Source organism: Saccopteryx leptura, chromosome 7, assembly GCF_036850995.1.
Source record: "Saccopteryx leptura isolate mSacLep1 chromosome 7, mSacLep1_pri_phased_curated, whole genome shotgun sequence".
Lineage (NCBI taxonomy): Eukaryota > Metazoa > Chordata > Mammalia > Chiroptera > Emballonuridae > Saccopteryx > Saccopteryx leptura.
This window is the reverse complement of record NC_089509.1, coordinates 7,236,222-7,259,788: the sequence shown is the minus strand read 5'-3', so window position 1 is coordinate 7,259,788 and position 23,567 is coordinate 7,236,222. Positions and strand designations below refer to the sequence as shown.

General features: G+C 51.4%; 1 protein-coding gene across 1 annotated transcript in view; it reads left to right on the top strand.

The window, feature by feature from the left end:
• The window catches only part of GLI2 (GLI family zinc finger 2), a 283,170-nt gene that overhangs the window by 197,443 nt on the left and 62,160 nt on the right, over positions 1 to 23,567 (top strand). The window contains exon 3 of the mRNA XM_066344832.1: positions 19,889 to 19,994. Coding sequence (XP_066200929.1) covers positions 19,889 to 19,994 — 106 coding nt within the window. The remainder of the gene's footprint in view (positions 1 to 19,888; positions 19,995 to 23,567) is intronic.

The following is a 23,567-nucleotide window of genomic DNA, read 5'->3' as shown; positions in this document are numbered from 1 at the left end:
GGGTTTATTTCTGGGTTCTCTGTTCTGTTCCATTGATCTGTATGCCTGGTCTCATGCCATTACCAACTTGTTTTGATTACAATGGCCTTGTAGTATAATTTGATATCGGGAAGTGTGATACCTCTCACTTTATTCTTCATTTTCAAGATTGCTGAGGCTATTTGGGTTTTTTGTTTGTTTGTTTCATATACATTTTTGGAATATTTGTTCTATATCTTTGAAGTGTATCATTGGTATTTTAATCGGTATTGCATTGAATTTATAGATTGCTTTGGGTAGTGTAGACATTTTAATGATGTTTATTCTTCCTATTCATGAGCACGATATATGCTTCCACTTGTTTGTATCTTCCTTGATTTCTTTTATCAATGTCTTATAATTTTCCAAGTATAAGTCTTTAGTCTCCTTGGTTAAATTTACTCCTAGGTACTTTATTTTTTTTGTTGCAATAGTGAAGGGGATTGTTTCCTTAATTTCTCTTTCAGACAGTTTATTGTTGGTGTATAAAAATGCCACTGATATCTGAATATTAATTTTATATCCCGCCACCTTGTTGAATTTATTTATCAGGTCTAGTAGTTTTTTGACTGAGACTTTAGGGTTTTCTATGTACAGTATCATGTCATCAGCAAATAATGATAGTTTTATTTTTTTCTGATTTGGATGCCTTTTACTTCTTCTTCTTGTCTGATTGCTGTGGCTAGGACTTTCAGAACTATGTTGCATAAGAGTGGTGAAAGGGGGCACCCCTGCCTTGTTCCTGATCTTAAGGGGATTGCTTTTAATTTTTGCCCATTGAGTATGATGTTGACTGTGGGTTTGTCATAGATGGCCTTTATCATGTTGAGGTATGTTCCCTGTATTCCCACTTTGCTAAGAGTTTTGATCATAAATGGGTGCTGGATTTTATCAAATGCTTTTCCTGCATCTATTGATATAATCATGTGATTTTTCTCCTTCCTTTTGTTTATGTGATGAATCACATTGATTGATTTGCAAATGTTGTACCAGCCTTGCCTTCCAGATTAAATCCCACTTGATCACAATGTATGATCTTTTTCATGTATTGCTGGATCCGGTTTGCTAATATTTTGTTGAGAATTTTAGCATCTATGTTCATCAGGGATATTGGCCTATCGTTTTCTTTCTTTGTAGTGTCTTTGCCTGGTTTTGGAATGAGGATAATGCTCGCCTCAGAAAAAGAGTTTGGAAGTCGTCTCTCCTTAGTATTTTTTGAAATAGCTTGAGAAGGATAGCTGTTAGTTCTCCTTTGAATTTTGGTAAAATTTGCCTGTGAAGCCACTTGGTCCGGGACTTTTGTTTGCTGGGCGTTTTTTGATAACTGTTTCCATTTCATTTGTTGTAATCGATCTGTTGAGGTTTTCTGATTCTTCTGGATTGAGTTTTGGAAAATGTATGTTTCTACGAATTTGTCCATTTCACCTAGGTTGTCCAATTTTTTGGCATACAGTTCTTCATAGTATTTTCTTAAAATCCATTGTATTTCTGCTGTGTCAGTTGTTCTTTCTTCAGTTTCATTTCTAATTTTATTTATTTGATTCCTCTCTTTTTTTCTTGATGAGTCTGGTTGAAGTTTTGTCAATCTTGTTTGCCTTTTTAAAGAACTAGCTCTGGGTTTCATTTATCTTTTGTATTTCTTTTTCTTTAGCTTCTATGTCATTTATTTCCACTCTGATCTTCATTATTTCCTTTTCTCTACTTCCTCTGGGCTGTATTTATTTTTATTTTTCTAGTTCTTTTTGATGCAGGGTTAAGTTGTTTATTTGAGCTTTTTCTTGCTTTTTAAGGTATGTCTGTATGAACTTCCCTCTCAGGACTGCTTTTGCTGTGTACCATAAATTTTGAGTTATTGTATGTTCATTTTTATTTGTTTCGAGGAAATCTTTGATTTCTTCTTTGATCTCATTGTTAACCCATTCGTTATTTAACAATATGCTATTTAGTTTCCAAGTGTTTGAATGTTTTTCAGTTTTTCTATTGTAGTTGATTTCTAGTTTCATGCCATTGTGATCAGAGAAGGTGCTTCATATGATTTCAGTCTTCTTAAATTTATTGATACTTGTTTTGTGTCCTGCTCCGCCACACTCCAGATTGGGGATTCCTGTTGGCGTTTGAATTGGGACCAACGACCATCAGTTGACACTAGAAAACAAAGCACATACGGGGATCATGCAGGGCAGGGACATGGAGAAAACCTGGCCAAGCCGTGTGACAATTCCGGAAGCCTCGCTCTCTGGGCGGCGCTGGCTCCGTGGAATCAGGAGCCACCTGACTGAATAATGGTTCCAGCACATGCCATTGCCACCACCCTCCCAACACTCCAGCCCACCACCTCCTGCCACAGCTGGTGGGAACAGTGGCTCCATGTCCCAGGATACCTGAGGCCAGTCCACAGAACCCTTGGGAAAAGCCCAGTCCCCCTATTTGGCTGGCAGACACAGAAAACACGGCGAAATGCCCCAACCGGCTGGCCCTGCGCAGGGCCCAGAATCCTGTTTCCTAGAACAAGACTGTGTAAGAGGGGTGAGCGAGAGGAGAAAAAAAACTCCAAAGGTTTCCTGAACATCAAAAATAAAAACCTTTTGCACTTGAAAAGAATGTATATTCTGCTGCCTTAGGGTGAAAGGTTCTGAGGATATCTGTTAAATCGAGTTGATCTAGTGTGTCCTTTAAGGCTGCTGTTTCTTTGTTCATTTTCTTTCTTGAGGATCTATCTAGTGATGTTAGTGGGGTATTGAAATCCCCTACTATTACAGTATTGCTGTTGGATCTTGCCCTTTATATCCATTAAAGTCTGCTTTATATATTTAGGTGCTCCTATGTTAGGCGCATAGATATTTATAATGGTTATATCTTTCTGTTGGATTGCTCCCTTTATTATTATGTAGTGACTTTCTTTATCCATTTGTTTTAAAGTCTATTTTGTCAGATATAAATATTGCTACCCCAGCTTTTTTTTCATTTCCATTTGCTTGAAATACTTTTTTTCATCCCTTCACTTTCAGTCTATGTGTATCTTTTGTTCTGAGGTGTGTCTCTTGTAGACAACATATGTACTGGTCCTGTTTTCTTATCCATGCAGCTACCCTATGTCTTTTGACTAGAGCATTAAATCCATTTACATTTAAGGTTATTATTGATATGTAGTTGTTTATTGCCATTTTATTTTTTAAATCTACTCTCCTCTTTTTCTGGATTTTTTTTCTTTTCTCTTTTCACAGCAGGCCCCTTAACATTTCTTGCAGTGCTGGTTTGGTTGTAATGAATTTCTTGAGTTTTTTTCAGGGTATCTTTTCTAATAGTGAGAAGATTCACTCACTTGTCCTTCCACCCATTCATTCGCTTACTCACTGAGCACTCACTTTTCACTCCCTCCAGGCGGGGCACTGGGCTCTGGATTTAAGGAAATGAAATCAGAGGGCAGATCTTTTTTTTGCCTGATTTGGAGAAGGGGCAGAAGAAAGGTCCAGAAAGCATCCTAGATGAGGCACGAGTGAACTGGACTTGGGTGAGTTGAGTGATAACAAGGAGATGGGCACAGGTTGGAGATGGCTTAGGCTAGGAGGTGTGAAAGAGAGAGGGCTTGCTGTGCTCTGATGTTGGGGGTCAGTTTGTGGGCAGGATCAGGGAAGTGCTATGTCAACTCTGGGCTTTGAACTTCATTCTACAGGCAACGACAGGACCTTGGGGCTGGCTGCCTGTCAAGGAATCAGATCCCTCCTCTGGATACTCTTTGCTGGGGTGGAACTGGACCCACCAAGCAGAGCCATTACCCATGACATCTTGACTGAGTGGACGAACCAGGCTGGTGTTAGGTTTGTTGAAGAAGGGCCAGCTCTGCTTTCTCTGGCCCCAATATGCTGTGTGTGTTTGCCCCTATATTTTAAACCCTGGTTGTTTTTTTTAAAGGAAGTAGATTCTGTCTGCTTTTAATTCACACTTTTAATTCAAAATATTGTTTTGCAAGGGGTTTTTATTTTATTTTTTTTAATTTTTTTTTTTAAATTTTATTTATATATATATTTTTTACAGAGACAGAGAGTGAGTCAGAGAGAGGGATAGACAGGGACAGACAGACAAGAACGGAGAGAGATGAGAAGCATCAATCATTAGTTTTTCATCGCACGTTGCAGCACCTTAGTTGTTCATTGATTGCTTTCTCACATATGCCCTGACCGTGGGCCTTCAGCAGACCGAGCAACCCCTTACTGGAGCCAGGGGCCTTGGGCCCAAGCTGGTGGGCCTTGCTCAAACCAGATGAGCACCTGCACTCAAGCTGGCGACCTCGGGGTCTCGAACCTGGGTCCTTCCGCATCCCAGTCGGACGCTCTATCCACTGCGCCACCGCCTGGTCAGGCAAGGGGTTTTTATTTTTGATGTCCAGGAAACCTTTGGAGTTTTTTTTCTCCTCTCGCTCACCCCTCTTACACAGTCTTGTTCTAGGAAACAGGATTCTGGGCCCTGCGCAGGGCCAGCCGGTTGGGGCATTTCGCCGTGTTTTCTGTGTCTGCCAGCCAAATAAGGGGACTGGGCTTTTCCCAAGGGTTCTGTGGACTGGCCTCAGGTATCCTGGGACATGGAGCCACTGTTCCCACCAGCTGTGGCAGGAGGTGGTGGGCTGGAGTGTTGGGAGGGTGGTGGCAATGGCATGTGCTGGAACCATTATTCAGTCAGGTGGCTCCTGATTCCACGGAGCCAGCGCCGCCCAGAGAGCGAGGCTTCCGGAATTGTCACACGGCTTGGCCAGGTTTTCTCCATGTCCCTGCCCTGCATGATCCCCGTATGTGCTTTGTTTTCTGGTGTCAACTGATGGTCGTTGGTCCCAATTCAAACGCCAACAGGAATCCCCAATTTGGAGTGCGGCGGCGAAGGAAACTTGAGTGCAGACCACTTGATGGTAATACTACATCATGACTGCAAGAACAGCTCTGCCATGAACAGCTTGATCATGCGCACCTGTGGTGAAAACATCAGGCCGTGAAGTTGCCCCTGAGCCAGGCCCTTCTTCAGTTAGGCAGCTCCACTTTGCAATGGTCCAATGGTCTGTTCTGCCTCACTCTGCTCCAGGGAGATCATTTCAGCTCCAGCTAAGGAAATGCAGTCTTTAGCCTGGGTGGCTTTAGGAGCCAGAAGTGAACTGGTTTATATAGACAGAAGTCCCTGCCTCTGGTCCCTGATTGGTCAGAATAGAGTTACTGTGATTGGTCAGAGCTGTGCAGCTTCCATTGGATGGAGAAAGCCTCAGTCTATTGGTTGAACTATGATTCCAGGAACTCTTTAATAAAGGCTGGTTCATATGGCAGAGCAGTGCAGGCAGGCAGTTTGGCACAGAGGCTTCTCCGTCAAGTTTGCTTGAACGGCCCCTGGACTGAAATGGCTGTTAGGCTCGTGTTTTTGTTGTTTTGCATTTGAGCCCAGGTAGCCACCAGGAGCCCTTCTAGTGGGGACCCTCTTTTTTGTCAGAAGTTCTCAGTAGTCCACATGCCCACTGCCTTGTTTGGAAGCACTACCCAAGCCTGTGGGGAAGACGGTGGGCATTGCTCAGGACAGAACCACAGCGGTGCTCCTGGCACACTCTGCTCTGCCCGGATGGGCCAAGGGTGGGGGAGGAGCCACCTGGGAGCCCCCATGAGTTAAATGGATGGGAGGAAGGGTAGGGAAGGATGATAACTGTTTGTTAATCAGTTAATTTAAGTGACCAAATGGAAGTTTACAGGGAGCTAGGATTCAGAAGTGAGGAAGGACTGAGTTTTGGGAAAAATGCTTATCACCATATATTTTGTATCACTGGGACTTTCACTCACCTAGACTAGAAGTCTATAAACAGTCGAAGTTCCATCGTGATAACTGGGTAGCTTTGTGTGTTCGGTGAGGCAGCCACCCAGTACAAGTGGCTGTTGTTGAGCATTTCACATGTAGCTGCTTTGAACTGAGATGTTCTGTAGATGGAAACTACACAACAAATTTTAAAGACTTAATACAAATCAAAGACTATAAAACATCTTGTTAATAATGTTTGCATTTGGTCATAGGTTGAACTGATAATTTTTTTTTTTTTCCTGAAGCTGGAAACGGGGAGAGACAGTCAGACAGACTCCCGCATGCGCCCTACCGGGATCCACCCGGCACGCCCACCAGGGGCGCTGCTCTGCCCACCAGGGGGTGATGCTCTGCCCCTCCGGGGCGTCGCTCTGCCGCGACCAGAGCCACTCTAGCGCCTGGGGCAGAGGCCAAGGAGCCATCCCCAGTGCCCGAGCCATCTTTGCTCCAATGGAGCCTTGGCTGCGGGAGGGGAAGAGAGAGACAGAGAGGAAGGGGGGGGGGTAGAGAAGCAAATGGGCGCTTCTCCTGTGTGCCCTGGCCGGGAATCGAACCCGGGTCCCCCGCACGCCAGGCCGATGCTCTACCGCTGAGCCAATTGGCCAGGGCCTGATAATATTTTTGATAAGCTGGGTTAATGAAACTGTTATTAAAATTATTATGTTTCTTTTTAGTTTTTTTTAATGTGACTACTAGAAAATTTAAGGTAATATATGGTACATTGTATATCATAGGCAAGGGCTGCATTTGACAGGTGGGCACTAAGAGAAGAGACTACTTCTGGGTAGAGAATGTTTAAAAGAAAAGACTCCTTTGAACCTGACCGGTGGTGGTGCAGTGGGTAGAGCACTGACCTGGGATGCTGGGGTCCCAGGTTCAATACCCTGAGGTTGCTGGCTTGAGTGTGGGATTATCAACATGATCCCATACTTGCTGCCCTAAAGCCCAGGGTTACTGGCTTTAGCCCAAAGTCACTAGCATGAGCCCAAGGGGTCACTGGCTCAACTGGAGCCCCCCAGTCAAGTCACGTATGAGAAAGCAATCAATGAACAACCAAAAGTGCTGCAACTATGAGTTGACACTTCTCATCTCTCTCCCTCTCTCTCTCTCTCTCTCTCTCTTTCAATAAAGAATCCCTTTGAGTAACATACTGTCACTGGGACTGCACTGACACGGGACCCTGAGAAGTGGTGCCTAATAGGCCTCCTTCAGTGGAGACATGCAGAGCATTCTGTAATTCGCTGTCCGCTGCAGGGAGGGAGGGAGGTGCCCCGAGTGCAGCACTCAGGTGCTGAGGGCTGTCCTCACGGCGCAGCCCACGCCTGGCTTTGTGTCTCGGGGACTGGCCTTGGCAGGCACTGCCTCCGAGTATACCCTAGAGAAAGGGCTGCCTTAGCCTGCCCAGTACAGCATCACCAATGTCCGGTGGGGACAGAATGCTGTGGCCAGCTCAAGAATTGCAGCAGAGTGACCACAGATCACTCTGAGGCAGGACTGAAGCCAGCCTGGGGAACCGCTCACTAGAGCTCTGCAGGACAGGGGCTGGGTGCTGCTACAGGAAGCAAAGTGGCAGGAGAGACCTGGGCATCTGTGGGGACCAGGCAGGGGAGGGGCTCCGACATCCTCTTGGAAAGGCTGAATGCTCCTTGTCCCTTATGACAACTGGGCTATTCAGACAGTGACAGGATGGCCCTGAACCTGCCAGCGGACAGGGCTGTTGGTGCAAGTTGGCAGGTGGATCTGTCAAGGGCGATGAGACTCAGGAGAACGTCTGTGTGGGTAAACGGGCAGGGTCAAGTCCACGCTGGAATGCTGCATCTGTCCTAGGCCGCCTGGCCCACCTGCCTCTCCAACATGGAAGGAGCAGTGAGAAGCAGGTGCCAGCTCACAGGTCACTCTTCAGGCCCTGACCTGGATTTGTGCTTTCTGCAAGGTCCCTCAGAGGTCTACAGGGAAGACCTTTGGAGCCACAGTCACTCGGGCCTCAAATCTGTTGTAGATGTGGCATCTCACACACTACTTTCTTTGGAACAGATTCTATGGACAAGACACTTTCAAAACTTGATCAGGCTTAGCCTTCTCTAAGGTTTCTTTTGGTCCTGAGATTTTCTACTATGGAACCCCACTCATCTACCCCTGACCATTGGGCAACCCATCCCGTTCCCTATGATGGCAGGTGTCTCCCCAGGGTCCCTTTAGATCTCCCCCAAACCCCCTCTCCCCAGCTGGAGGGGAAGGAGGTCTATGGAGGTGGCTACCCTGGCATTCCTGGCTCTCTGCTTTATAGTCCCCCTTTGATGTGGGTCCTGTCACCACCTCTGTTCACAGGTGAGGCAACCAGGGCACGGGAAAGCTAAATGAATCAGCAGTTGGGGCCAGGCTTTGCCACAGTGTGGCTGCAGCTTTGGTGTTGTTCGTCATGACCCCGTGGCCTTTGGCCTGGTCCCATCTGCTTCCTGTAGCCTGTTGCCTCAGCCTCTGAGAGTGTCTCAGTTAGATAAGATTGTATAACAACAACCCCCCAGACTGGACGGCTTAAATGACAGACATTTACTTCTCACAGTTCTGAGGCTTAGAAAGCCAAGAAAGCGGCATCGGCAGATTGTCTGGTTCCTGGTTCTTAGTGTCTGGGTCTTCTCTCTGGGTCCACGGCGGAGGGACGCGGGGACTCTCTGGGTCCACAGCGGAGGGACGCGGGGACTCTCTGGGTCCCTTGCATAAAGGCCCCAAGCCCATTCATGAGGACTCCACCCTTATACCCAATCATTTCCCACGGGCCCCATGTCCAAACATCATCACATCAGGCATTAGGATGTCAACATACAAATCTGGGGTGGGATGGGGGCAGGACATAAACAGTCAGTCTATATAGTACAGTGGCTGGTGCCAGGACTGCCCAGGCTCCTGTGTGGTGAGGGCCACATGGCACTTGAGTTGGGCCTCTCCCTGTGGCATTTGGTCAGATGTATTGCTAGCCCTCAGAGTGAGCCCTTCTCTCCTCTCTGCATCCCTGTCCTACCCCCTGAGGACTGGCCTCAGGGCCCTGCCCTGTGTGGACTGGCTTGCACTGCCCTCAGCGTCAAGCTTCTCTCTTTCCAGCAGCTATTTGGTTGTATTTTTATCAAGCAACTCCTTCTTGGAAAGGCCAGCCTGTGGCTCTTGGGTGGGCAGTGTGTGCTGGCCGGCCCAGCTGTGGCCCTGGACCTGCCAAGCTCCATATGGGGGCAGGTCTGACCGTGCAAGTGAGCAGCCTGGGCCTCAGTCCACCAGACAGCCAGCTTGTCGTGTTGGAATTTCCTGTTTGATTTTCATTTCCCCCTCCCCCACCCCCAAGTGAGACTGACTCTTTTTAATTGAAAGCTGTGGAGTGCCATTCAGGATATTATTATTCTTATTAAGTGCTTCCTGTGAGGGGCGCCTGGGCATCAGGAGAGGCCCCTGGATGCAGCCTGTCAGGGCACATACCCGGGGGAGTGACAGTGCCGTTTGCAGAAGGCCAGCGAGCAGACTTGCCTGGCTGCTGGGTAGGAGGCGTTCCTGGACTCCTGGGCACTTTCGCGCCTTTGAGCTCTGATGCCTGGGCCATGCCTTCGTTCCCACTGGGACAGGCCTGGGCCGTCTGAGTCAGCTCATCTGAAGGCCTTTGAAATTGTCTGAGTTGACTGCGGTGACCGCCAGCCAGGGAGGCACACATACGTGCTGCCTCCTGTGGCTTCTCCCAGCCCTGGTGTTCACCTTGGTTCTTGTCGCGTGGAAAAGCACAGGTTTTCATGATGCCTTCAAAGCCCACTGTTCTCGTGATGCTCAGGCCTCGCAGGTCCATTACTCAGAAGCCCTGGTTCATGGGACAGCGTGATAGCCACTGTTTGCATGGCACACCCAGTGCTGTCTCTCCCTCGCCACGTTCCCTTTGTCCAGCAGTGTGCCTCCTCTACCGGGTACGAGGCATCCATCCACTTGGGCACAATCATCTCTTATTCAGTGTTGCAAGTAGCAGCTCTGTTGCTACAGCAGGTACTGGAAATGTACAAAGGGTGATAGGCCAAGGTTCTCCAAGTGTGGCCCCTGAAAATCAGCGTCAGCCGCACCTGGGCTCTTACTATGAATGTAGACACTAGGCCCACTGATATGGAGGGTCTGGGGGTGGGGCACAACGGTGGTGTTTTAGCAAAGCCTGCAGGGATTCTTGGGCCTGAGAAGCACAGATGTTAGTGTTTTAGATGTTCATGGTGCCTCTTGTTGTGTGAACACATCATTTCATCCCTCGGACGGCTCCAGGAGTAGGTGTTCCCAGTCCCATATGTACAGGAGAGGCCGCGCAGCCTGCGCCAGGACGCGCTCTCCACACAGCTCCGTGCAGGCCTGTGCTCTGCGCTCTGCCCACAGGACACCATCAGGTCTCTCGGACTCTCCACACTGCCTGAGCCTGAGGAACTCGTCATGTTCTCTCTCCCTCTGGGGCTCCCAGGACCAGCACTTCCCCCTTCAGGGCCCAGCTCCAGAACTGCCTGTTCCGGGTGGCCTTCCTGGGTGCTCTGGGCTCCACGGAAACCTCCTTTCCCTGAGCCCAAGGCCGCCTGGCAGCCGTGCCACGCGGACCTCATCGATCACCCAGGGTCAGACTGCCGCTCTGCCAATGGCCTGTGCAGAGCTGCCCCTGGGGCCTCCAGAGCACTCAGGCAGGGCCTCTGCCACTGACTGAGTGGGGAGACTTAGGTGGGCGGGGGCCTGGGGCTGAGAACTGGGCCCTGGGTGGAGAGCAGCTCCAGGGTGGGTCTGGCGAAGGCTGAGGAGCGGGAACTGGTGGGGCCCCACGTGCAGCCGCCTGTGCAGGTCAGGGCCGTTTTAGAGAGACCACGTGTCTGAATGACATCATCTCCCTCAGTCAGCCCCACCCGGCTGGGGAGCCTGAGCTGCAGCTTCCCTGAAGAGTGGGCCTGGGCTACTCACAGGAGTGGGCCGGCGAAGTGTCCTGCCCCGGGGAGTCGTGATGAGTCAGCTTCAGTGGCCAGCACAGAGGCCTTAATGGAGCAGGCAAACCACTACTGTCCAGCTGCGGGGCTGGCTGGTCCCTGTTAAGCCTAATCCGGAGGGACCCGAAACATTGAAGACACGAACAAGGTCCGTCGATTACACACCAGAGCTTTATTGTCTAGCTTGGCCAAGCAGCGGCAACTCCGACAGAGATCTGAGGGAGAGCGCGCCGGCCCTTTGTTCTACCTAGTTTTTATAGTTTTGTAAGTGGGAAGTACAGAAGCAAAAATTGTAATTAGGAGCCCTTTACCACTATTGGTTATAGTCATATGTCCTTTAACATGATAGGACCACGTTCAATTTGCAAGCCATACATCATTTTGGAGAAAACAAAATTTACAAGTCAACACAACGGTAGAAAGATGTCTCTTTACATATTAAAAGGCATTCCTATATTTTCTAGTGTTTATCTGCCATCTCTCTGTCCAGAGTCACACGTGTTAACCACACGCATTTACATAGGAGAGGTAGTTTCCATGGGGACAAATGCCCGCAAATGGCTCATTGCTATAAGAAAAGGTTTATTTTGGCTTTTCTCTTCCTGCACCTGGCTAGCCATTCACCCCTTTCCCCACAGGTGTGGTGGAATGTCAGGGAATCCATGTTTTCCTTCCTTTGCATTTACAATACAATGCCAAGGGCCATCCTGGTTATGCCAATCACACAGTACAGAGACTATTCTCACAATTTCTCTGCACACCTTAACCCAAATTAATAAAATGTTCTTCAAGCCTCTTAAAATGTTAATATTAATTCTGTAGTTTTTGGTACCTTACACCACCTGCGGGTGAGGTGGCTCAGTGGCTCCTCAGGGCTCCTCAGTCCCCAGGTTGTGTAGGCACAAAGTAAAGGGAGCCAACAATGTCTCTTTCCCACATGATGACTGTTTTTCATTTTTCCACGGATCTCCGCATCCCTGTGCCCTGAGGTGTGAACTGGGTTGTTTGGCGCTAGGAGTCCGGGCGGGTGGGGAGGGTAGGAAGGAGCAGTCTGTCTCTGTTAGGATGGGAGGGGCCCCCAGAGGCACACTTGCCCAGGCCATGACCCCCCTTGCTCTCTTGAGAAGAGAGCTGGGTTTGCTTCAGGCAATGGGGTCACTAAAGGGATCTCACCCTCTGAACTGCCATTCTCCAACACATAGGAGGTGTCACCCTATGTGACCCAGTCACTGCCGCAATGCAGGGGGGTGTGGCTGAAGGGAGAGGAGGCAGCAGTATGTGTTGTTTTGTTTTTAACATCCGTCCTTTAAAACAAAATTCACGATATTTACTTGCTGGAACTGCCAGGCCACCTGTGAGTCCCCTCACCTGTCTGTTTAGTCCTAGCCAGTGAGGGCACTGACACTAGGAACAGAGCAGTAGGAAATGCTGCAGTTAAGTAGCTAGCCCGAGCCTCCTGTGGGACGGGCCCCATGGGAATGGGGGTGGCGGTCAGCAGCGATTAATTTGTAGGAGACTTTTCCTGCAGTGCCCAAAGCCATTACCTGACATTCCTGCCCACCACCACTCCGTACCGCAACGAGTCGGAGCACTGAGTGTGTGTGGAATGCACATCTGACTGTGGATGTCACATCTCAGTTCCCATCTGAGGCACCGTGGTGTCTCTTACACCAAGGATCGGGGAAAACTCCTGCCATGACCAGAGACACATCACCTGTGAGGGTCATGGCAGTGGGGAAGGGGGCTGCCGGTCCTGAAGCACTGCCCTGTGCAGACAGCACGGACACGCTGTGCAGCCGCTGGGTGGCTGTCCTTCCTGCTTTACAGGTGAAGTTACCGATACTTCAGAGCACTTGTCAATTGCTAGGAAGTGACAAGCCGGTACTCACACCCACATCCGTTTGTTTATGGCTCACGTGCTTACCACTCCGATCCCATGCTCTTCAGACCAGGGGGCCAGGTCGTCCTCTTTAGGACTGTCATTTGATTAATAAGCAATTCAGAAGCAAGCCAAGTTCAATCTGGCTGTGAAGTTCACTGTTGGACTTTAAGTCCCCCCATCTGCTGTTTTTTCTTCTCCACATTAGCACCTTCCATCAGGGGGAACGCCACCTGGTAAGTCATCTCCACTTAGTGTGAATTTGTTTCTGTGACTTCCCAAAGGTCTATTTGCTTTTAAGAAAAATAATGAAACGATTCCAGTAGATATTGCTTCAGATGCAAGGAATTATAAGGGAAATGTCAATTAATCACCAATGGGGAAACCCAAGCAGAGTCCCCCGTAGTATGAGAGAAACTGAGGATCGAGGAGTCTTTTTCTGGCCCCCAGCCATGCCAAATTACAATGTCTCCATTTGGCTTATCAGAGGCCACCTGGAGCCCATCAGAGTATCTGTAATACAGCCACAGCACTGACCTCTTACACAGTGACCCTGGGGCATGGGCCAGCGGCCCAAGAAGAATGGGTGTCCATGACCTGCTCTGGCCCCTGGCCTCCCTCCCAGATCCTACGGGCTGCACTGAGATGGGTTTGTGCTTCAGCACAACTCAGACCTGCGTTGTACCGGGACCAAGTCTCCTTCCAGAGATACCTACCTGTACCATCCCTCGGCAATGACAGGGCAAAACCAGCTCTTCTCACAAAAAACCTTTCTGCTCTGGTCCTAGGCCAGGAGCTCTGGGCTAAGTCCCCCCTGAAGTCTTGATGGAAGAGGCCACAGTACCTGGAGACCTCTAGGGACTGGATAGGCCAGAGGGCTGGTATGTCCCCAACACATCTAGTCTCCCTGGGAGATGGTTACTTTCACCTAACTGGCCCCTCCAGCTGTGGGCCAGCCTCTCAGGCCCCTCTCTGAGCTCAGGCCCCTCAGGGCGGCAGCAACACATGACTTCATTCGAGGAGACCTCCAGGTGCTGACACAACTGCCCAGCCATGTTTCCAGGGCCCAGTTCTCCCGATTCTTTCTCTGAGCCTCCTGCTGACTCCGCCCTCATCCTCTCCCACAGCAATTCACCAGGGTTGTCATTAATGGGACATGACAAGAGTGGCTCCCTCCCCCCTTCCCCATGCCTGCTCACTCACACAGGGGCACTGCCGATGCAAACGTTGCCTCGGCCCTGGGACCACCAGCCGAGGAGTGCTGGGCATCAAACCTCAGGACAGAGATGTTCTGGGTTAAAAGAAAAACCCATCATGCCACCATTCTTAGCTTCTCAGACTGTTGGTCCTTCTGTGCAGGATCAAAAACAAATGTGTGGTATTTTTGTTTTGTTTTTTTCCAGAGGGGGTTGGGGCAAGCCATAGAAATTCCCATCTCAGAATTTCTTCCTCAGAAACTTAGAAGGGAGCCGCTCGTTCTTTGAAATAGCATATGGTGTGTGTGTGTTTTCCCTCTGCCGGAAGGACGTGATTTAGTTTGGATTCTTGTTTAACTTGAAAAAGGAGCCCACAATGAGAACAACGTGTGGAGGGCCTCTGTCGCCCTGTCCCTGCGGCCAGCTGGTCCTCCCGTGCATCACCCTGTTCCACGGTGCCCGACCACCTCCGGGCACAGCCCTCTCGTGAGGGTGTCCGTGGTGTCATTTCCTCCTCCCTGCCTGAGCGGGGCGCCCAGGCTGCACACCTGCCTCTGAAAGCTTCCTTCAGGGCTGTGTGTAGAGACGGTCCCTGCTGGTCTGGAAGGTCCTGACACTTCAGATCATCCAGCCTTTATCCTCAGTTTACCTGACGTGCAAAGCTGGCCCCAGAGACTCTTTTGGGGGATGTCCTACCTGCAGGCTCAGGTGACCAGGCCTTCGACCAGTGGGCTCAGTGGACGTAGACTGGGTCATTGAGTTGCACAGATAGGGCCATAAGACAAAGCAACACCTGTACACAGAGCCCCTTCCGGCCGGCTCAGCAGTCCCTCCTCATGCCTGGTGTGCCACTTGCTGAGACAAGCGTGGCCCTAACCTGGAGGAGCAGATGACCATGCACAAAGAGCAGGATAGCTCTGGTAGAAAGGAAATTAGAGCTCACTTAATCCCCATTGTACAAATGGGTAATGTGGAACCCAGAAAGGGAATATAATTTCTCCAAAGTCCCATCGTCACTAGTGGCAGGGCCGTCTGGGATTCCTGGCCGATGTGCGCCCTGCCCCACACCATCCTGCTCATCGGGCCTTTGGAAAAGTTTCATCAAAGCACGTGACTCCCTGCTTAGAACAGCTCTCTCTGCTCCCCAGTGGCTTCCCAAATTGCCCAGAAAAATTCCCAAAGTCCTTTCCATATCCCGCCCAGGCTTAGAGGGCCTTCTTTCCTGTCTCTTCCATGTCCATCCTCTGCTCTGGCCAGGGTGCCGAAGGCTCTGAGTTCTTCTTTCCCCCTGCCATTGCCCTGCCTGGGGCACTCGGCCCTGCCTGCCATTGCCCTGCCTGGGGCACTCGGCCCTGCCTGCCATTGCCCTGCCTGGGGCACTCGGCCCTGCCTGCCATTGCCCTGCCTGGGGCACTCTCGGCCCTGCCTGCCATTGCCCTGCCTGGGGCACTCGGCCCTGCCTGCCATTGCCCTGCCTGGGGCACTCGGCCCTGCCTGCCATTGCCCTGCCTGGGGCACTCGGCCCTGCCTGCCATTGCCCTGCCTGGGGCACTCTCGGCCCTGCCTGCCATTGCCCTGCCTGGGGCACTCTCGGCCCTGCCTGCCATTGCCCTGCCTGGGGCACTCTCGGCCCTGCCTGCCATTGCCCTGCCTGGGGCACTCTCGGCCCTGCCTGCCATTGCCCTGCCTGGGGCACTCTCGGCCCTGCCTGCCATTGCCCTGCCTGGGGCACTCTCGGCCCTGCCTGCCATTGCCCTGCCTGGGGCACTCTCGGCCCTGCCTGCCATTGCCCTGCCTGGGGCACTCTCGGCCCTGCCTGCCATTGCCCTGCCTGGGGCACTCAGCCCTGCCTGCCATTGCCCTGCCTGGGGCACTCTCGGCCCTGCCTGCCATTGCCCTGCCTGGGGCACTCAGCCCTGCCTGCCATTGCCCTGCCTGGGGCACTCTCGGCCCTGCCTGCCATTGCCCTGCCTGGGGCACTCTCGGCCCTGCCTGCCATTGCCCTGCCTGGGGCACTCTCGGCCCTGCCTGCCATTGCCCTGCCTGGGGCACTCTCGGCCCTGCCTGCCATTGCCCTGCCTGGGGCACTCGGCCCTGCCTGCCATTGCCCTGCCTGGGGCACTCTCGGCCCTGCCTGCCATTGCCCTGCCTGGGGCACTCTCGGCCCTGCCTGCCATTGCCCTGCCTGGGGCACTCAGCCCTGCCTGCCATTGCCCTGCCTGGGGCACTCTCGGCCCTGCCTGCCATTGCCCTGCCTGGGGCACTCAGCCCTGCCTGCCATTGCCCTGCCTGGGGCACTCTCGGCCCTGCCTGCCATTGCCCTGCCTGGGGCACTCGGCCCTGCCTGCCATTGCCCTGCCTGGGGCACTCTCGGCCCTGCCTGCCATTGCCCTGCCTGGGGCACTCTCGGCCCTGCCTGCCATTGCCCTGCCTGGGGCACTCGGCCCTGCTTCCACGTCTCCTCTGCCCCCGCCCAGTCCCCTTCCTCTTAGCTTCGTAGTCCTCGGACGTTTGTTACAAATACGTCTGCTGGTTTGTTCCCTGCTGTTTTCTCGTGGGGAAGCTCCACAGCCCTGGGAAGGTGGCAGTGCAGGCCATCACTACACTGCTCCCAGGACCTAGGACCCTGCCTGCCCCACAGCATGCCCATGTCACAGGACAGGTGAGAGAATGAAGGAGGGCAGGAAGGAGCCAATGGACAAATTCCTACAGTGACTGATGCCCAGCCTTAGCCCCACTCATGTGAGCGGACTGGGCCACCTCTCTGAAGGTGAGCAGGGGGTCTGGACACTTACGTGCTAGCTGCTGCCGGTATGTCCGTCTGATAGGTGCTGCTGTGTTGGATGTGAGTCCTCAGGGGAGGCCCTATTGCAGAGGGCCTACGTGTGCTGGGCACTGGGAAACGACATGGCTTCATGGAGAGAACATGAAGCCACATGCTAACTGCCTGATCCTCACTCTCCCAGCAGAAGACACACCACTCAGAGCCTCGCTGTTTTTGTCTGAGAAATGGGGTGAGAACAGGGTCAACAGTAACACTAGGAGAGGTGCCATAAGCCCAGGCCCACAGGGTGGCAGGTGTCGTGGAAGACGAGTGCCTGCAGCACTTTCCTTCCTCACCCAGTCGGGACGCGGCCACACTCAAGCCACTAGCTGGCCTGACACAGCATCCTGGCCTGGACGAGAGGAACCGCCAACGTGTGTGTGCCCAGGCTCCTCCTGGGACTCCAAGTGGGTGAGAACAGGGCTGCAAGGCTGTGGCCAGAGCCATGCTGCCTGCCCCTCCCGTGGTGTCCAGTGCCTGCAGGGCAGCAGGGGCTGCCAGGTGTCTGCCCGCCGCCTCCCCTGCTGACCTCCGCAGCCTTCACCCCAGAGGACAGGCAGAGAGGAGGGAGCAGCTGGCTCTGTGGGTGCTGTCCCTCGTGCTTCTTTCCCGAAACCCCACTCTCCTCCTCCTGCAGCGTATGTGCCACCCCCACCCCACCCCCCCCACACACACACACAGAGCCTGGTCTGGTGGAGCAGCAGGTCAGCCTCAGAGCCACTCCAGTTCGTTTGCCTGGTAGACGGGCATGAGCACTTCATTTCTGTAGTTGTTACAGCTCACTAGACTTGGAAGCAGTTGTATTAATCCTGTGCAGAGAAACATCTCTGCTCACAGCTGATCAGGCAGGGACCTCGTTGGTGGCGGGGGGACAGTATGAGATCTGGCATTGCACTACGGGACCCCCTTCAACACCGCAGGTGAAACAGGAGAGCGGGAGCTCATGGGGTGCTGGGGGGTGGCCAGTGGGAGGACCAGAAATTCTGGGGTGAAGGCAGCTTGAAGATGATATGAAGACCTACTTGCTGATATTTGCAAAGTGCTTAGAGTAGGGCGTGGTACTGTATGTGCATCTGTTAAATATAGTACATGAGCAGGTGAGGACAGGAGGACCCAGGCATGCCCCTTGTTCCGAGACTGCCTCTAAGTGGGCATTCATGCTGGGCAGAGGGAAGGCTGTGTCTAGCTGTCTGGGGATTTGGATTCTCCTCCTGTTTCTTTCATTTTTCAGTTCTGTGACTTTGAACTGAAATCAACCTTGGCCTCCATTTTCTCATCTGTGAAATAGGTGTAGTAACACCTACCCTGGCTGCCTCAAGGGGCTTTTAAATATGCAGAGCAACATTCAGAAATATACAAAAGCAAGCCACATTAATATGTTAACAATACTGTAATCCGATCTGCCTGGCCACTTTAAAGAAGTCATGAAGGCCCTTTCCTGTGCCTCTGGGAGGTGAGCACTGCTTCCCTGCTGAGCTTCCCCGGGGTTTCTGGGAAGCCCAGGGAGTCTCCTGTGTGGAACTGGGCCAGCACTCGCCCTTCGTTTTTGAAAGCCAGTTTCCCTTTGAGCCCAAGACTTTTAGAGTGTACGTTGGTAAATTGATTAAATCAAGGTGACAAGATTTGCTTTCTTTGTTCCCAGTCCCCGTGGAAGATAACCAGTATTGTCGAATTATGAAGCTAAAATTGAATACATAAAAAATTAATTTTAAAATGTCCAGACACCTGCAGGGGCTGCCAGGTGTCTGGCCCGCCGCCTCCCCTGCTAACCTCAGAGTGTACGGAAAGTTTCTTCATGGCAAGAGTTCAGAGTGTCCATTCAAACCAAGTGTCCATCCAGGGATGAACAGATAACCAAAATGTGGTGTAGTTGTCGGACACACGGTGTCATGGATGAACCTTGGGGACGTGACGCCAAGTGAAGTAAGCCAGTCACAAGAGGACAAATGCTGTGTGTCCCACACATGTGAGGCACCTAGCATAGTCCCATTCATAGAGACAGAAAACAGAGTGCTGACTGCCTGGGCCGAGAGCAAGGGGCAAGGGGGGAGGAGGGGGAAAGAGGCGAAGTAGTCGTGTAATCTGTACAGAATTTCAGTCTGGAAGAGGCTGTAAGCCCTCTGAATGCATAGAAGTGATCGTTTTGCACAAGGTGAATGTGCTTAACTAAAATGGCAAAGTTTCTGTTATACATATTTTGCCACAATTAAAAAAAGAAAATCCCTGGTGTGTACAGTATGGTGCCCAAGTGTGAGCGTGGAAATGGTGAGCAGCGTTATCTGTGCGTGTTTTACTACGGGAGACAGCCGGCTGGTGACCCGCTTGCCTGTCAGACAGACCGGCCTGCTTCTTTAAAGCAGTCAGCAGCTCAGACTCCCCGCTGATTCCTGCTGGCCCACGGCCTTGCCAGAGTGAGAGCCAGCTGAGAACTCTCCACTTCTGACCCCTTTTCCCAGAGTCTCACTCTTTTAAAGAGCCTTGTTTTCCTAGCACCTATAATTATGTTTGCCTCCAGGGTACCCAGGAATTTCTTCTTCTTCTTTTTTTTTTTTTTTTGTAATAAGCAAAGAGCATCCTACAATTATCATGAGATTTGCTGAGGGCAGGCCAAGTGCAGATGGGCTGACTCACCTCTGGAAACCGTCGCTCGCGAGTTGGCATTTGTGTCTTGGAGGCAGTGCCAGCGCACCCAGGGTCAGTAATTAATATTAAAGACTGGAGAATTAAGCTGCCCACATAGGTGCCCGCTGGCTGGAGCGGAGCAGGCCCTGGCCCCACCGACGGTTCTGGGTAAGCATCGCCAGCCTGTGCCGTCACCCAGGGCCGCTGGAGCCGCATGCGGCAGCCAAGGCTGGGATGAGCAGGAGCCTGTTGGCTCTGTCAGCCCTGATTTGCAGCTGAGCCTGTAATCTCCCTGAGTTCAAAGAGCGCTTAGCTGCTTGTCTTTGTCAAGAGCACGGTTGGGGATCTTTTATGTGAAAGATGTAGGATTCTCGGGCTGACTTTGATTATTTATTCATCCCCCTTCGTGGGTGTGTGATAGCCAGGGCACCTCAGAGCCCCCTGTCCTGGCAGCTCTTGCTCTGAAATTCATGGAGTTTTAAAGCCCTTTGAACATTGCTTTCCGAGGGAGGGGAAAGGTTTTGAAGTCCTGTCTGTCTCTCTCCCCATGCAGTGCCGCAGCCCCTTCTGCCTCCGTTCCATGCTCCCTTCCCGATTGACATGAGACACCAGGAGGGACGCTATCAGTACGAACCTCACTCTGTCCACGGCGTGCACGGGTAAGTTCCTGCCCTCCGCCTACCGCCCCGGCACGCGGCCACCTGCCGCCGGGAAGGCCGGGCTGCCGGCACTCGCCACTTCTCCAGCCTCTGTCTTTCATTTTGGAGTTCCTGATCTGCACTCTCCTGAGCCGACAGCCGCTGTTGCTGCCCACAAGGGCACTGACTGGGGTCCTGAGTGAACACGTGGGTGTGCTGTGGACACCCAGCGCCCCTCGGGTTACCGGAGAAAGAAGCACCGTCATGTGCCACCTCCCCACACCTGGGGTGGCATGCTCTCCTGGCATGTCCATAAACCCCTGAGGCTCTGTATCCACCATGGGATGGGGACCCCATTCAGGCCAGAGGTCCCACATAAGTATGGTAACCTTTGTTATATGTTGTCCCAACAGAATAATGCAGAGGACCCCTTTCATTCTCTCAAGTGTCCCACCTTAGACACTAAATTATAGGGTCACCCTACTTATAAGGACACATTCAAAGTTATACTTTGGGGCCTGTTCCTGCTCCCTGCTTTGATACCTGTGGGTGGTGAGATCCAGTGGTGTCTCACTGTACCTCTTGAAGCCTGCACACAATGTCACTTTTCTTGGTCTTTATTACTTGGAGACCCGGGCCCATGCTACCCCCATCTCCCTGCTTTCAGAAGAGAAGCCAGAATCTTGCCCTCACCCCCAACTTCTGCCTTAGAGGGGACCTGCTGCACAAGATCAGCTCCCCTGTGGCCCCTCTTGACCCAGCCGCCTCACCTGGCCAAACTGCAGTCTCTGGTTCCCACACACACAACCCTGTCACATGGTCCCTTGCTTCGTCTCCTGCTGCTAGGCCTGCGTAGAGTGGTCCCACCTCCTGGTTATCTCCTACACAGCGACCCTAGGCCTCAGCTCGGGAGCCACCCCTTCCTGAGGTTGCTGGGATTCCGCACACTGAGCGGGTCTCCTCTCTGGGTTCCACTGTGCCGCCAGAGCGGTCTGTTCGCACCTGCCTCCCAGCAGGCTCTGACTGTGCTCATTGCCTCGACAATGGCTGACGTGTTGTAGGTGCACGATCACTGTTCGCTGAGAGCACAGCCCTCTCCGCACTTTCCGCCCGCGGAAGACAGCCCTCCCGCTCGCCCAGCTCCCAGGAGCCAGAGCCAGTACGTTCTTCTGCGCACTCACTGTGTTGAACGCGAGCCCTGGGCCTGGGCAGGAGGCAGGTGACTGAGAAGATGTCCCAGCCCTCAGGCGACTCCTCTTTCTGGGTGTCCGTAGCCTCCCCAAGACAGATCAAATCTGGGGTCTTTATTTTTTTTAAAAAAATCTTTTACTTTGAAATAATTTCAGACATATAAAAAGTTACAAAAATAGTACAAAAATTTCCATTATAACTTTGATCTGATTTCTCACAAGTTAATAGTGCTATTAACTAACTTCTAAATCTTACCCAAATTTGGCCAGTTGCCTACTAGTGTCTTTTCCTGTGGTTCAAAGATCCAGTCTTTGCATTTCGTTGTCACACCTCCTTGGTCATCTTAAATCTGAGACCGTTGCCCAGTCTCTCTTTCATGACCTTGACTCTTCTGAAAAGGACAGGCCAGTTACTGTGTAAAATGATCTCCATTTGTGTTTGCCCAATGTTGCCTCATGATTGAATTCAGAATATGCATTTTTTGGGGAATAATAAGAAAGGTGGGTCCCTGGCCGGTTGGCTCAGTAGTAGATGTTGGTCCAGTGTATGGATGTCCCAGGTTCAATTCCCAGTCAGGGCACACAGGAGAAGTGACCATCTGCTTCTCTACCGCCCCCTCCACTCTTTTCTCCCCCCCTCTTCTCCTCCTGCAGCCATGGCTCAATTGGAGCAAGCTGGCCCCAGGCGCTGAGGATGGCTCCATGGCCTCGCTTCAGGTGCTAGGAGGAGCTCAGTTGCTGAGCAACAGAGCAGTGCCCAGATGGGCACAGCATCGCTTCTTGGGCTTGCCAGGTGGATCCAGGTTGGGGCACATGTGGGAGTCCATCTCTCTGCCTCCCCGCTTCTCACTGAATTTTTAAAAAAAGAAGAAAAAATAAAAAGAAAGGTGGTACTGTCTGTGTCAGTTCTGGCAGGGGGTGGGGAGCACGTCATGGCAATACTTCTTGTCACGGGAGATTAATTTTGATCACTTGGTTGAGGTGAGTTTCTCTACTTTAACATTGGTTCCTTTACAATTATCGATTGTAGAGTGATACTTTGATAACATGTAAATATCCGGTTTCTCATGTTGTTACCCATCTTGAACGTCCATTGGTGGCTCTTGTCAGAAACAGGAATGACTGGCATTTGCCAAATGGTGCTTCTCAGACTCCATTGTTCCTTCCACATTTATCTGTTAGAATTGTACTCTGGCCTGACCTGTGGTGGCACAGTGGATAAAGCGTCGACCTGGAAATGCTGAGGTCGCCGGTTCAAAACCTGGGCTTGCCTGGTCAAGGCACATATGGGAGTTGATGCTTCCAGCTCCTCCCTCCCTTATCTCTTTCTGTCTTTTCTCTCTCTCTCTCTCTCTCTCTCTCTCTCTCTCTCTCTCTCCTCTCTAAAATGAATAAATTTAAAAAATTAAAAAAAAAAAAAAAAGAATTGTACTCTGAGGAATAGCTGTCCTTTATTTAGTTTGAATAAATGCATTAATATTTGTGATACTCTATGGATTAATAGCTTCTGGTTATCACTATTTATTGTCTTCTTTAAATTGTCTCAGATTTGGACATTGTCTCCCATGTCTTTTGACATGTTGGGAACTTTTCACTTTATTTCAGTGCGTGTAGCTGGTTCTCACTTGACTAGGGCCTGCTGCTGGCAGCCTTGTGTCCTCTGTAGCCCTCTGCTCACCTCACAGGACCCTCCACCTGCAGGCGACTGAGGCCACAGTTCCAGCAGCTTCTGAGAGGTGCATACCCTGAAGCTAATGGATCACCCGAACGGTGCTCAGCTGGTGGCACCTGAGAATCCTAAAGGGTATTAAGGAAGCTCAGTCCCTATCTAGAAGGGGTAGGAATTGCTGCTTTTCTGCTCTTGAGATATGTTTGACTGGTTCATCCACACAGATCCTGCAAGGAGCCCACTGCTGGTCATAGACATGGTCATTGCTGGGAGCTCCCTGGAGGGAGTGTCCATGCAGGCTTCTGTTACTCTGCAGGGGAACATTCAGGCTCATATCTCCCCACATATTTATGAGGAATGACAGAGATATAAACAGACCTCGCCATTGAAAAATGCTATTTCTTGAATTAGCAGTTAGCTCTGACCTTGTGAGTGTTGTGAACATGTCATGTTTTTTGGGTTTTTTTTTGTATTTTTCTGAAGCTGGAAACGGGGAGGCAGTCAGACAGACTCCCGCATGCACCCGACCGGGATCCACCCGGCACGCCCACCAGGGGGCGATGCTCTGCCCATCTTGGGGCGTGGCTCTGCTGCAATCAGAGCCATTCTAGCACCTGAAGCAGAAGCCACAGAGCCATTCTTAGCGCCCGGGCCAACTTTGCTCCAGTGGAGCCTTGGCTGCGGGAGGGGAAGAGAGAGACAGAGAGGAAGGAGAGGGGGAGGGGTGGAGAAGCA